This window comes from Arachis hypogaea, chromosome 15 (genome assembly GCF_003086295.3).
Source record: "Arachis hypogaea cultivar Tifrunner chromosome 15, arahy.Tifrunner.gnm2.J5K5, whole genome shotgun sequence".
NCBI classification, from domain to species: domain Eukaryota; kingdom Viridiplantae; phylum Streptophyta; class Magnoliopsida; order Fabales; family Fabaceae; genus Arachis; species Arachis hypogaea.
The window spans coordinates 121,607,345-121,622,775 of NC_092050.1; the positions used below are offsets into that span (position 1 = coordinate 121,607,345).

Sequence of the window (15,431 nt, forward strand, 5' to 3'; positions counted from 1 at the left end):
ACCTCTACTTGGGACAGGCTAACTATTCATACCGAAATTTACATAAGCTTTAAATACTAACGTTAAACAGAGAAATCAGAGCAGAGTAAAAAGATACTGAGAAAAGAGTAATCAAAGCAGAGTAAAGAGACAAACAGAAAAAGTAATATGATAAAGAGTAGAGGACCTATTGAGAGGTCATTTGTTGCATTAAGGCAACCCCAGAGATATCTATATGTTCATCTGCTGCATTGTGGCAGTCAGATAGATGGTGGTGCGACCACTGAGAATGCTTTCCTGCGGTATAGATCCATATTTTATTTCTGTAAGGCAGAGGGGTTATTTCCTGCTACAGAAGTACCGTGACCACCTGTTCCATTTCTGTAGTGGCAGAGGGGTTATTTTCTGTATACAGAAGGTGTGTCGGCATACATCCCTGCAGTGGCAGATGTGTTATTTCCTGTGTGCAGTGGACCCTGTGGTGGCAGAGGGATTATTTCCTATACACAGGGGTATAGCCAATAGGAAAGCCATATCCGGCTAGTAATGCTGGGTTACGTCGGGAGCGGATAGTGATGAGCGGATAATTTATATCCTTTTTGGCATTGTTTTTACATAGTTTTTAGTATGTTTTAGTTAATTTTTATTATATTTTTATTAGTTTTTATTCAAAAATCACATTTTTGGACTTTACTATGAGTTTGTGCATTTTTCTGCGATTTTAGGTATTTTCTGGCTGAAATTGAGGGACCTGAGCAAAAATCTGATTCAGAGGCTGAAAAAGGACTGCAGATGCTGTTGGATTCTGACCTCCCTGCACTCAAAGTGGACTTTCTGGAGCTACAGAAGCCCAATTAGTGCGCTCTCAAATTCATTGGAAAGTAGACATCCTGGGATTTCCATTAATATATAACAGTCCATACTTTGCTCGAGATTTGATGGCCTAAACTGGCGTTCAAAGTTAACCTAAAACATATTGGCGTAAAATGCCCAAACTGGCACCAGAATTGGAGTTAAACGCCCAAACTGGTACCAAAGCTGGCGTTTAACTCCAGGAACAGCCTAAGCACGAAAAAGCTTCAATGCTCAGCCCAATCACACACCAAGTGGGCCCTAGAAGTGGATTTCTGCACTATCTACACTTAGTTACTCATTTTCTGTAAACCCTAGATTAGTAGTCTAGTATAAAAACTACTTTTAGAGATTTATTTTAGAGCTTTTGAATCTTTGGAAGTTTATTCCTTAGACTTTACCATTGTACACGTTTGGAGGCTGGCCTCACGGCCATGCCTAGACCTTTCACTTATGTATTTTCAACGGTGGAGTTTCTACACCCCATAGATTAAGGTGTGGAACTCTGCTGTTCTTTATGAATTAATGCAAGTACTACTGTTTTCTATTCAATTAACGCCTACTTCTTCTCCAAGATATACTCTCGTACTTAATTCAGTTAAGTCAGAATGAAGGGGCGACCCGTGACAATCACCCAATCTTCGTTACTCGCTTAGCCAAGGTCGCGTGCCTGACAACCACAAAGCAATCTACATGATGTTCAACGTAGTCATTGGATGATAGTTGGAGTATACTCTCTTGGGTTTCTAATCTAAGACTAGAACTTTCGTGGTATAGGCTAGAATTATTGGCAGCCATTCTTGGGATTTGGAAAGTCTAAACCTTGTCTGTGGTATTCTGAGTAGGATCCAGGATCCGCAAAGTCTAAACCTTGTCTGTGGTATTTCGAGTAGGATCTGGGAAGGGATGACTGTGACGATCTTCAAACCTGCGAATGTAGGGCACAAGTGACAGTGTGCAAAAGTAAAAAATAAAAAAATATATGAAGCTCTGTGCAAATGTTCTGGTGAAGCTCTCTATGAAGCTCTCTATGGAAGAAGATGTCAGACACCATTGTGTTGGAATGACGACGGAGAAGCTAGTGTCTTAGGTCCAGACTTAGTGCAAGAAACTACTGAGAAGATAAAGAGGATTCGTCAGAAGATCCAGACAGCACAAAGTCATCAAAAGAGCTATGCCGATAATAGATGTAGACCCTTAGAGTTTAGTGAGGGAGATCATGTCTTTCTAAAAGTAATTCCGACTACTGGAATAGGTAGAGCCCTTAAGACTAAAAAGCTTAACCCTCGATACATAATACCTTTCCAAATACTTAAAAGAGTCGGTCCAGTAGCTTATCAAGTAGCCCTTCCTCCATACCTGTCAAATCTTCATGATGTTTTTCATGTCTCGCAACTTAAGAAATATATTCCCGACACGAGTCACGTTCTACAACCGAAAACAGTACAGTTACGAAATTATTTGACATATAAAACATCACTGGTTCAGATCGTAGAAAGAAGTGATAAGCAACTAAGAGGCAAAACTGATTTTGAACAAAGAGGAGAAGAAAAGCATGGGGACAAAGAGGAGAAGAAAAGCACACTTGAAAACTAGAAGATAAGATGAAAGCTGATTACCCACGTCTGTTCTCAGGTAATTAAAATTTTGAGGACAAAATTTTCTTTCAGGAGGGTAGAATGTAACAACCCTGATTTTCGAGTACGTGATATCTTTTCTGAAAGTACGGATTTCTCCAGAAGATCAGTAAGGGGAGAACCTCTGATATATCATCAAGTATCTCAATACTCATTGTCATTATGTCATCTTTAAGTTAGAACCTTTTATGAGGCAAGCTCGATAACGCAATCACAAAGAACCTAGTTTTGAACCGTATCGGTTAGGAGTTTTGATTCTGTTTTTCGTAAATAGTCTCAGTTTGACGAACCAGACTTGATTCACGAGAGAAGAGGGATAATAGGATAATATTATCATTATATGAGTATTAGAAGCTTCTTGAATAATAATATAAGGTTACCTGGTTAGTTTTAGTTAAAAACAGAAAATCGGTTTAATCGGGTTCACAGTTTACTGGTGCAGCTTAGCACCAGCACTCTCTGATGACTTTAGCAATGCTAAGGCTTCATTATACATGTTTTACTATCATAATAAATATGTTACTAGTATCATTTATGCTAGTAGCTCAGAAAATAATTTTTAGAGATGTTTTCACAAGTGTTCCGATACATCTAGTTTTAGTAGTTATACATCTGAGATATTTTAATATTATTTTAACCCACCTCCAAGCCAACCAATCACAACTCACCCTACACTCCCAAAAGCCCCAAGGCTGGTTCATTTGCTCCTTGTGGCCGAAATTTCCAAGAGAGAAAAGTTCTTAGTTCCAAATCTTCAAAGCTTGATTTCTACTGAACTAAAACTCAAATCAAAATTCCAATCCAACCAAAATGATCCTCTCATCTTTCTCTACATGATCGTATGACTTATCAAGGCTGGAATCAAGGTGAGTTGGCTGCACCATTTCCTGCGTGCAGTGGACCTTGTGGTGGCAGAGGGGTTTTTTCCTGTACACAGGGGTATAGCCAATAGGAAAGCCATATCCGGCTAGTAATGCTGGGTTACGTCGGAAGTGGGTAGAAACCGACAGATGAGCTCATTACCTGGACTAGGGCTAGACATGCATCATACTTGGTTGTGCATTTTCTCTATTATGTTTGTTGCATGAATGTATACTTTCTTTGTTTGTATTCTATTCTCTGTGTTTGTGTTCGTATAATTTTCTTGTATTCTTCTATTTGTGTTCTGCTATCTGTTTTCTCTATCTTCTCTATCTATCTTTATGTTCTATTTACTGCTTTGCCATATCCTATTATTTGCCTGCTAATCGACGCCGAATAAAAGAATGTAACTAATAACCCCGGCCCTACTAAGGACTCATCAGTTCTTACCCCCTTCTCTCCCTTCCTCCTCTTCAGATGGAGACGGGTGTGATATTCTATGAGTTCGAGGACCCTTACGTCTACGAGGACCCCGTACATCATAGTTACTTCATTATGGGATTGGAGCCTCGTATTAGACGATATGCGTTACCTAATCGAGCTTTTCAACATCCTCTGTCTAGCCTGCATTTTGACCCTGACGCTCTTTACCACTTTCCCTTATCCTAGTTACACCCTGACGCACCTGGACATCCTTTTCCTGATGGTCCCGGACACCCTATACCAGCTCAACCCTTGAATGAGGCAGCACCTGAGCCTATCTTTCCTGATGAGCCTGAGTTAGCTGGAGAGTACGTACCTGTGATTTCACCAGAGCGGGACTTTCCCATTGAGCCGATCCCTAACTTTCCACATCCTGATGAGTCGACACTACCGGACGACGGGGTAGCTCCTATATATGCGAACGGACCTGTGCTCGCGAATGGTTTTGTAAATAGTGACAGTAGTGCTTCTGGTGGTTCTGAGGGTATAGCTGTAGCTGCGGACGAGGAGGAGGAGGAGGATCCTGAGATAAAGATAGGGCAGGATGAGGAGATGGGCGAGCCTCATGACGATCTTCCGAACGGCCATGTGTAGATATAGTCTGACAGCAGTAGGGGCATTCTTTTGATGACACTCTAGTCTGACATTATCAGTTAGTTAGTCTCTCACTTGTGTTAGTACAACCGAGAGCTAGGAGCTATATAGTGGTTAGGCTAGCCTGGGTGCCATTTTAGCGGCTTTTTGTATGGGCCAGGCCCTGGGAGTGTCGTATATATATTAACTACGTAGGATGACAAGGATGTAAACTGACTTGATCTTTTGTGAACGCTACATGTTTTGTTATAGTGTACATGATATATATTATCAGCTGTGTTTCTATGTTTCTTTATACTTCCTTATATTTCTATCAGTGTGTGCTTATTTATTTTACTCCCTCGCTCGCAACGATATAAGTTAAAAAAATTAAAGTTACTTGTAAAATTGGCAACGTTCTAACAAGGAACAGGCTCATATATTAAATAATAGTTAATAATTGAGAAGGACAAGTTAGTAACACTTAACTTCTTGTATGACCATGGCATATTGGGAGTTGGGTCATTACACCTAGCAACATTTTGGATTTCATGCATGGTCCAGACCGATTTGGTCATGAGTTGCTTACGGAAGTCTTCATTCATGAGCCCATTAATTAGACAGAGGCTGGCCACAGAATCTGTGAGCTCGTCGACTGTTAGGCACTCGTCGTTGAACCTATCGAGGTACTTCCTCGTGGGCTTGTCTTGCCGTTACGTGACTTTAAGCAGGCTGGTCAGATGTTTTACTTTTGCAATTCTAGCAGTGAACTGTGCCATGAACTTCTTGGATGTATCATCAAAACTGGCAATTAAGCCGTTCGGAAGAGCATTAAACCACTTGATTACCGGGCCGACCAAGGTAACCGAAAAAGCCCTGCATCGAATCCTGGCCTTGAAAGCCGTTAGGTGTTCTTGGGAGTCTTTGGTACCGTCATACTTCATATCGGTTGGTTTGTCAAAACCCTTTAGTAACTTGGCCTTTAGGATCCTCTCAGTGAACGGGGTGGCTCCCATTATCATGTGCTCACTCCTTGTTTGTTTAGAGTCTTGTTGGTGTCTTCTATCTTCGTCATCGTGATGGCACTCTGATTCCTAGAAAACACTACGATTCCAGTGTTTTCTGTGACGCCGGTTGGGCGATCTTTCGTTCTTGGTTTCTTGCCGTGATTGGCTCTTGAATGTTGCTTGACTTGCATGTTCTAGGTGGTATTGTTCTTTGGAAGCAACCCGACCCTCTAGGGTTTATACTATCTGGTAGAGCTCTTGGATTATTTGGATCGCTTTCTTTCCTAGGTCGTCGGTTGTTCTGGTTTTATCTAGCTGGCAGTCATCTTCTCTTGGTCATTTTCCTATCAGGGGTTGGCTGACGGTGCACAGTGTTGGTTATCCTCCTGTGAATTGGTGGAGAAATGTCATTTTGAGGCTCGTGCGTTGGGTTTGGTGGGTTTGATTTGTGGAGATGTCTTAAGGACCGCTCCTCAAATTCTTCCCTCATGTCGCCAAGACTTGGCAAGTCCCAATAGATGGCGCTAATATACAAGACATCGTTAGTACGGATTGTGAGATGGATCGGAGAAACTCGCTGGTTTTAGGTGGTAACAAGATCGGATCTTTTTAAAGTGGTGGCAGTGATATTTGCAAAGACACTCTGATGCTCAAATCAAAATGAATCTCAGAAATATATGTAAGGGTTAGAAATATGTAACATACTTGAGAGATATAAGAGGTATATAGTTGAATTTTGTTATCTTATTTTATCTTATTGGTTAAGATAAGAAAGATATTTAATTGTTAAATATTAATTAAGAGTGTGGGACTACCAAATCAATTTGGACCTGCAAAAGGCCAAAATCTGGATAATCAAATTGAAAACTGCTCCAGATAAGAGACTCGAAAATTGAATTTTTTTTTGTGACTAAACAAGGAAAGAAACAAAGCAAAAACTATTCTAAATCCGAGCGGATGATTCGTTGGAGATCAACACCAGGCTCAGACCAAATAACATGATTAGAGTTACTCTTGGCACCATATTTAGCCATCCAATCCGCAGCTCTATTTGCTTCTCGGGGCACCCATTCAACGTGAACAAGCCAAGGACGAGATAAAAGCTCCTGAATCTTATGAACCAAATCTGTTACTTCAGATGGATACCCACTTGTAAGCTCATGCATGATGGGCAGAATGTCAAGGCAATCTGTTTCACAAATAATATCCCTCAAACCGCAATCCCAAGCTAACACCAGCCCCCTCCAAGCAGCAAATAATTCACATCTGAGTATAGACCAAGGGGGAATGCTTCCAGAGCAGCCCAAGATCCAATCTCCCTTAGAATCTCTAATAATACACCCAAATCCCGCTAAATTTGAATCCATATACAAGCTTGCATCACAATTAACTTTAAAACTATTGCCTACCGGTGGTTCCCAACACAGGCAATTTCGGAGAGACCTAAAGGCATTGCTTCGATTCCTGTAAACCTGTAAGTCCTTGGCGGTAATTCTGGCCAAGGCAACAACCTTATGGTCTGTCCAAGGGTTGTCAGTGTTGAATATGTCATTGCACCTATGTCTCCATACCCACCAAAGCCATGCACCAAAGGACGCCTCATTGTTAGCCAAGGCCTTCCGAAACCACTCTTCAAGAGCAGTACCAGCCGTCGAGTCCAGGATACTAGGATCCAACATATACCAGATTGCCTTTGATCGTTCACAGTCTCTAAGGCAATGCTCCATAGTCTCCTGCGTCTTGTTACATCTCTTACACATATCTGAAGAAGCTAAATGCCGCTTGAATCGAAAGGTCTCAGTTGGTAGAGCATCATGTAAGCTAAGCCACATAGTAAATTTGAACTTCTCTGGAATGTTTGTGTTCCACAACCAGTTCTAATTACTGTTGGCATTCCAATTTAATGTTTTCTTTAATAACCATCTGTAACCCTCCCTTGCACTATACTTTTTTGTTGCTGCAAGCCACCACTCCCATTGTGGCTCCAACTCAGTCAAACTAGGATATCTCAGACCACAAATAAACTGCTTAATCTCATGCGGAATAGGCGTGGTAAGACTATCAACCTCCCAAGACACCCTTTTCCACAAGTCAGCCACCATGAAATCTGATTCAGAAATATGTACATAAGGAACAAGGTTGCAAAGCTTACCAAAAGGAGTCCACTTATCATACCAAACTGATTTGTGGACATCTCCAATATTCCAATGAAGCCCTTCCTTGAGATGCTCATAGGCACTAACAATGTTCTTCCAGGTAGCCGATGAAGAATTTCTACTGTTTCCGTTCATACCAGATTGATTCCTGAGATATTTATGCTTCAGAACCTGCACCTATAACTTCTCACTATTATTTAGACAATCCCATACCAACTTTCCCAGAAGCACCATGTTAGCACAGGAAGTATCCCTAATACCCAATCCTCCTGCCTTTTTAGGAGTTATGGCGACCTCCCACCTGACCAGAGGCAGCCCTTTTCCAGTCGCTTGGCCTTTCCACAAGAATTGTCTCATCAAGGAATCAATTTTATTACATGCATACTTCGGGAGAAGAGAAATTTGCATTTCATAAACTGGGATAGAGGCCATAACCGATTTAACAAGACAAAGCCTCCCTGCCTTATTCAGTAGGCGTCCTTTCCAACTGGAGAGCTTTCTCGAAATTTTTTCAATAATCTCCTGAGCCGTCTTCCTAGAAGCTCTGGCATGACCGATGTTAATTTCCAGGTATTTACCCAAATCATTGCAGAACCGGATGTTAGAGACCCCTGAGAGAACCTCTTTTCTCCTCTCCGACACCCTCTTGGAACACTGGGCCTTTGACTTATGAAGATTTACCTTTAAACCTGATGCTCTAGAAAATAAGTCCAAACAATGCATGACCTCTATTACTTGAGCTTTTGATGCCTTACAGAAAAGCAAAAGATCATCTGCAAACATCAAATGAGAGAGTCGTGGTCCATTCCTAGAAACCGCAACTGGGTTCCACAAACCTTGGGAAACTCTATGAGAGATAAAGCAGGCAAGCATTTTCATACAGAGTACAAATAGATAAGGAGACATAGGATCTCCTTGCCTCAACCCTCTCTTCGGATTGAAATTTTGGAGCCTGTTCCCATTCCACAAAACTGCCAACGAAGAGGAAGTCACACAATTCAATATAAGATTAATGGTAGCCTTTGGAAACCCAAACCGGACCAAAGTAACTTCCAGAAAACGCCAGTCTACCCTGTCATAAGCTTTTTCCAAATCAATCTTGAATGCCATGATCCCTTTTCGAGACTTGGTGTTCCTCATGAAGTGCATAATCTCTTGAGCAATGATAATATTCTCTGTGGTTCCTCTTCCTGGAATGAACCCTCCTTGCAAAGGACCAATGATCTCCGACAGGAAAGGTCTGAACCTGTTAACTAGAACCTTTGTGACAATTTTATAAATTACATTACATAAGCTAATAGGCCGAAACTCCCGTAAGGAAGAGGGAACTTCCACTTTAGGAATTAGAACAATGAGAGTATCGAAAATAGCCGCATTCAGTAGCTCACCCTCAAAGACTCGCTTGACCAGTCTACACACATCGTTGCTAAGAGAGTCCCAGAACTCTTTGTAGAAAATTGCTTGAAATCCATCTGGCCCTGGGGCTTTAAATGAACTCATGGTCATCACAGCTCTTTTAACCTCTTCAGACGTCACTGGTTCCACTAACTTTTGACAAGCCTCAGTACTAAGAGACGGGCAAGGAAAAGGCCCCATGGCGTCCAGGTCAATATCCTCCCTTGTAGAAAAAAGCTTTTGAAAGAAAGAATTTGCCGCCATTTCTAGAGTCGTAGTCTCCGTGGCCCAAGACCCATCCTCCAAAGATAACCCATGAATTTTGTTCCTCTTTCTCCTGATAACTGTTTGCAGATGAAAAAATTTTGTATTTCTATCTCCACATCTCACCCATTGTTCTCTAGATTTTTGATACCACAACAACTCTTCTTGAAGAAGGACAGCATTCAGTTCCTGATGCAAAACTTGCTCTTTGATCCTAAGCTGTTGATCCTCCCGACTTTCCAGAGTAATCTGAACATCATTCAAAAGCCTCTCCAACTCCCTTTTCTTAATAAAAATATTGCCAAAAACCTTTTTATTGAAGCTAGTTGCATCTTTTTGAACCTTCAACAAACATTTGACTACATCCGGAGCTCCTCTATTCCAAGCTGTATCAACAACATTCCTAAAAAGAGGATGAGTCATCCACGCAGCCTGGAATCTGAACGGACGATGGCCCTTGGTAGCCCTCTTTGCCATCTTGCACCTAGTGAATAATGGGCAAAGATCAGAGTGAAGGCGCGCCAGCACCTCAGTATAAGCCTCCGGAAACATTAGTCGCCAGTCCTGGTTGATGACTGCTCTATCAAGCTTCTTGGCCACCTGCACCCCACCTTTCACCTTCCTGTACCAAGTGAATCTTCTCCCAATAGCCCCCATATCAAACAGCCCACAATCCTCCAATGTTTCCGCAAATTGTTCTGCTCTGGCAAGTCTAAATTGCCCCCCTCTAACTTCACTCTGCAACAAAACATCATTAAAGTCCCCTAACACAATCCAAGGTCCGTGGATCATATTAGCAATCCTTGTCAAGTCACCCACAGTTCTTTACGCCGATGTATATGCGGATTAGCATACACCGCACTGCAGTAACTAGATGTATTGCCCATAGTGATTTCAAAACTGATACATTGATCAACTACATCTAATACTCTCATAGAAATATTTGAATTAGAACATAGAACCCAGATACCCCCACTATGACCATTAGCCTCAATAATACCAACATCCTGGTAACCTAGATTATTCCAAAAAGATTTCATCCTCTCGAAAGCAATATGGGTTTCAAACAGAATGAAAAAAGTAGGATGAAATTTATTCGCTAACTCCTTACTATGAACCCGGACCAATTTATTAGAGGCACCTCTAATATTCCAAAATAGAAAGCTTAAATCTAAATAATCCATAAAATAATTTGTATTGTAAAAAGGACCAACCTCAGCTGAAGTCCCTAACGAGATGATGAAGATCCACCATCATATCCCCCTGAGCCTTGCTTGTCCTTGTCCGGTTGTTGTCCGGTTTGTCTGTGTCCCTCCACTGACAACCCTTCCAATTTGCCGATTTGCTGCTTGCTGGAAAATTGAATTTGAAACAGTAAATAATTGTATAAAATTGTCTCTTAAATTTTATATCTAATAAAATAAATAATATATGTATTTTTTTTTTCATACCCATTCACGCACACACACAAACCTAACCACGGCTATGAATCAAACTCGGGGTGACTGTACCCGAGACAAACAGCTTTGCCACTACAACACCTGCCTTCGGCCACATGTACATGTGGTGTTATGCGCGTGTCTTTGAAAGACACGGACATAAACCAATAATGCCCCCATAGGGACTCACGGAGTTATTTAACCTAAATAATTAGACCCAGATCCAAGCTAGAACTAACCCGATTTCACTGACCCACGAACACCGCTGCTTTCTATTTTACTCAGAAAAAAGAACAGCTAAGAAATCCCTACCCTACCCTCCGTCTCCTCCAAAACTACATCTCCCACTCTTATTTGGTCTGCTCCGCTCTGCATCTGCTCTGCTGCTTCCGCTGCCTCCGCAAGGTGCTAAGTTTACTTTATTACATTTTCCCCCAAAACATTTCCACTGTTGACTTCATCTCCTTGCATGTGGATTTTCGGGAAAACTAATGTCTTGGTTCATACGCATTTCTTGAACGTATTGGTTGCTTTCAATTTCTAGCTTCAAGCTATTCCCTTAGTTCTCATTATATTATTATTATTATTATTTTGGTAAATTTCTTCCCAGTTGCCGCTTTCGTATTAGGTCAGATTTTATCTGTTATTTCAGTTTTGTTACTCATTTAATCATCTTGCTATTGGGGACCGGAGAGAAGTTTGTAGAGCTTGTGTTTGCGCGTTTGAATTTTTTTATTATTATAATTAAGTTCATTTAGCAGGGTTTAACACTTTTTTATGTTACTTTTGAGGTAATTATTATATTGAAGCATTGTTTACTTGCAAGTGTTTAAAAATTGTTTCCTTGGGCATTTGCAAAGTTTAGGATTGAATCAATGATCCAACCTCCTATTTATGCATTGCTTGTGTATTGACATTTGACAAGTCTGTTTGTGGTATCAAATTATCTTCAAATCTTACCTTTTGTTTGTGATTTGTTAGTTGGCATTGATGCTTATATTTCCAAGTTACACCGAAACTGCAGGGTTTAGTAGACTGTGAGGAGCATAGCTATTTTTGGAGGCTGGTGGGCTTTTGGAAGATTTCTTTCCTTTATGAATTTAATGTTGGTCTGCCTGGTCTTAGGGCAGTTAAATTAAATTCAAATCCTTTGTTATTGCTCTTGGCTGTAGAACCTGCGTTTAGGTTTCAATCTTGTACTACCGATGGACTGCAATAAAGAAGAGGCCATGAGGGCCAAGGATATTGCTCAAATGAAGATGAAAAACAGGGATTTTACAGGGGCCCGCAAATTTGCTCTTAAGGCTCAGAAGTTATATCCTCATCTGGAGAATCTAGCTCAAATGATAAGTGTATGCGATGTCCACTGCTCTGCTGAGCAGAAATTGTTTGGCAATGAGATGGATTGGTATGGAATTCTTCAACTTGAGCAGACAGCTAGTGATGAAACAATTAAGAAGCACTACAGGAAATTTGCCCTCCTACTTCATCCTGACAAAAACAATTTTGTTGGTGCAGAAGCTGCTTTTAAGCTGATTGGGGAAGCTCAAAGGGTGCTCTTAGACAAAGATAAACGATATCAGCATGACATGAAACGTGGAGTTCCAGTCAACAAAACTGCTTCATCATGTCATAATCAGCAGAAGGCTTATACAAATTCTAATTCTTCGGTGAAAACAAATGTCAGACACAATTTTACAAACTCAAGTCATCGTCAGCAGCAATCCAGGCAGACAGCACAGCAGGGACCAAACAATAGCCGCCCAACCTTTTGGACTAGCTGTCCATTTTGCAAAGTGAAGTATCAGTATTACAAAGAAGTTTTAAATAAATCTCTTCGCTGTCAAAATTGCCACAAGCCTTTCATTGCATTTAATGTGGATAAGCAACGCACTTCACGAGCAAATGATTCAAGTCGGCCAGAGTCTGGACAACATAAAGATGATCAGCATCATGGTACTTCCAAGGAAGGTCCTAGAGCTCAAGGAAATTTGCATTCTGAGCGGTCTAATGCAGAAACTTTTGAGAAAAAGGGCTCTGCTAACGTCTCTGGAAAGACCAATGGAAATAAAAAGAGGAAGCAGATGGAGGAGTCAAGTGAAAATCATAGTGAAATTCATGACGAGGTCAGAGGAAAACAAGCAGCGGGAGGCTCTAAGGAGATGGATGAAAATTCAGAGCATTCTTATCCAGATTTAACCTCCAAAGCAAAACATCATCCAAATGTTTACTTATATCCTGATGCAGAGTTCAATGACTTTGACATGTTCAAGAGAAAAGAATGTTTTGTTGCTGGGCAGATTTGGGCTATTTATGATACAGCAGATGCCATGCCTAGATTCTATGCTTTAATCAGAAATGTTCTCTCTCCTGGATTCAAGGTCAAGATAATGTGGTTTGAGCCACATCCAGATGACAATGATGAAATCAACTGGGTAAATGAGGATTTGCCTGTAGCTTGTGGTAAGTATAAACCTGGTAGAACTGACATCACTGAAGATCATTTGATGTTCTCTTATATGGTTTCTTTTGAAAACATTTGCGGCAATACTTTTAAAGTGTATCCTAGAAAGGGAGAAATTTGGGCTCTATATAAAAATTGGGATATCAAATGGTACATGGATGTTGAATCACATCAGCAGTATGAATTTGAGCTTGTTGAAATTTTGTCAGATTATGCTGACGGTGTTGGTTTATTTGTTGCTTATTTGTTTAAGTTGAAAGGTTTTGTAAGTCTCTTCTGTCGAAGTATGAAGGCAAGTAACTGCCCACTTCAAATTCCGCCAGCAGAGCTATACAGATTCTCTCACAGGGTTCCATCTTTCAAGATGAATGGTGAAAAAGGTGTAAATGTTCCTAAAGGAACTTATGAACTTGATCCTGCATGTTTGCCGATGAATATTGAAGAGATTGATGCTCCAGAAGGTTTGGATATGGAGATTGGTCATAGTTCATATGGAAGTGAGAATACAACACCTTTGATGACATCTGAGGATGTATCTGCAGGTAAGGTTAATTTGGAAAGAATCAATTTGATGAAGGAAACTAAGGATTCTGTTAATTATTCGGTCAACCCTCATGCTCCCATAGCTTCTACCTCAGAAGCTATTGAAGTCCCAGAATCTTTGTTGTTTGATTTTGAAGCTGGGAGGTCTCTTGAAAAGTTCCATGTCGGTCAGATTTGGGCATTTTACAGTGATGAGGATGGATTGCCGAAGTACTATGGTCAGATTATTAAGATCAAGACTAGCCCAGATGTGGAATTGAATGTTACTTGGCTTACTTGCTGCTGGCTTCCAGAAATTACTATTAGATGGGAAGACCAAGACATGCTTATTTCCTGTGGCAGATTTAAAATTAGTCACACAGTTCAACAGAGTGTTTACAGCAATACCTCTTCTATTTCCCATCTTGTGCATGCTGATCCTGTTGGCGAGGGCGAATATTATGCCATCTTCCCAAGTAAAGGTGAAGTTTGGGCCATATATAAAACATGGTCAAGTAAAATCAAATGTTCTGACTTGAAAAATTGTGTGTATGACATAGTGGAAGTTCTTGGGGGAAACGATTTGTGGACAGAAGTTCGAGTTTTGGAGTTGGTCAGTGGTTTCAGTTCAGTTTTCAGGAGCCAATCAACTGTAGAATTGAGAATCCCGAGAGAAGAATTGCTTAGGCTCTCTCATCAAATCCCAGCTTTCAAACTGACAGAAGAGCATGGCAATTTGAGAGGCTTTTGGCAAGTTGATCCAGGGGCTCTACCAAGCCACTTCAGCTCAAAATAGAAAGGAGCTATGAAATAGTTCTATTGTGTTCATAAATCAATGTATAGCCTGACATCATAGGCAATTTTGCAGACTATACTTTTTGTAACTAGAAGAAACTAATCCTAGTGCGAGTGAATGCAGTTTGTTGATATATCAACACTATAGGTGTAATATTGGTCTTGTTTCGGCTACTCTCGAAGGAAGTTTGCAAGATTTTGAAAACTGGATTGACCGGTTTAACTGGGAACTAGTCTTCTGGCCGGTCCGGTTGACTCCCCAAATTGTCTTGCAAAAAATTGGTTGAACTGGTAAACTGGTTAAATTCAGCCGATTTTTTGAAGGGATGGTTCACTCTTCTTGCAATCAAAACGGTGTCGTCGTTTAAAAAAAAAAAAATACAAAACACGAGCAACCCCCACCCTTTTCTCTCTCGCTCTCACTCAGGCAAGAAAAAGCCTAATCTGTCCCTCTCTTCGAAGAGTAGCCACCATCCCACTTCAGAGCTCAAACTCATTGCCGAACCTTCTCTCTCTGTCGCTCTCTCTGTATGAGTCTTATTTGTCGCTGCTTCTCCACTCCTTGCTATGGGTCTCGACGCTTCTCCGCTCTTCGTCATGGGTCATTGCCGCTTCTCCCCTTTTCGCTATGCGTCGTTGCTGCTTCTCCCTTTCTCGCAATGCGTCGTTGTTGCTTCTTCCCTCTTCGTTGTTTTTGGTTGTTGCCCCTTCTTTGCTCCCTGCCAGTCTTGTCGTCGCTGCATCTCTGCTCTGCACCCTGCCTCGTCGTCGTTGCCTTTCTACTTCGCGTGGTGTCTAACAGTCACTGATGTTCTGCCCTCCGTCGTGTCTCAACCTCCCTCACTTTTACATTTTATCTCCATGACCAAAATATTTAAATTTTCAACCCTCTAGTCTCAATCTCTAACTCTCTATGACTCTATTGCTTTGAAATTTGAAATTTGTTCTAAATATGCATATGATGTATTATTGATGATTTTGCTGAGTTTTGAGATATTAATTTT

The 15,431-nt window shown here is 40.9% G+C and overlaps 2 protein-coding genes across 3 annotated transcripts; one reads left to right on the plus strand and one right to left on the minus strand.

Moving 5' to 3' along the window:
- Window positions 1-5,714: 5,714 nt before the first annotated feature.
- LOC140179300 (uncharacterized) lies at window positions 5,715-10,764 on the minus strand. The gene is made up of 6 exons (XM_072218014.1): window positions 10,730-10,764; window positions 10,441-10,559; window positions 10,023-10,222; window positions 7,984-9,945; window positions 7,568-7,719; window positions 5,715-5,916 (listed from the first exon to the last, which is right to left on the minus strand). Exons 1-6 carry the CDS (start codon window positions 10,762-10,764, stop codon window positions 5,715-5,717), a joined length of 2,670 nt encoding a protein of 889 aa, XP_072074115.1.
- LOC112750548 (uncharacterized) lies at window positions 10,671-14,567 on the plus strand. Of its 2 annotated transcripts, XM_025799332.3 has the most exons (3): window positions 10,822-11,051; window positions 11,671-12,054; window positions 12,165-14,567. In XM_025799332.3, the coding sequence occupies exons 2-3, from the start codon at window positions 12,006-12,008 to the stop codon at window positions 14,426-14,428; spliced, it is 2,313 nt and encodes a 770-aa protein (XP_025655117.1). In that variant the 5' UTR covers window positions 10,822-11,051; window positions 11,671-12,005; the 3' UTR covers window positions 14,429-14,567. The 2 variants fall into 2 exon arrangements, with proteins under 2 accessions (XP_025655116.1, XP_025655117.1); XM_025799331.3 differs by having other exon boundaries at window positions 10,671-11,051; window positions 11,671-14,567.
- Window positions 14,568-15,431: the final 864 nt, after the last annotated feature.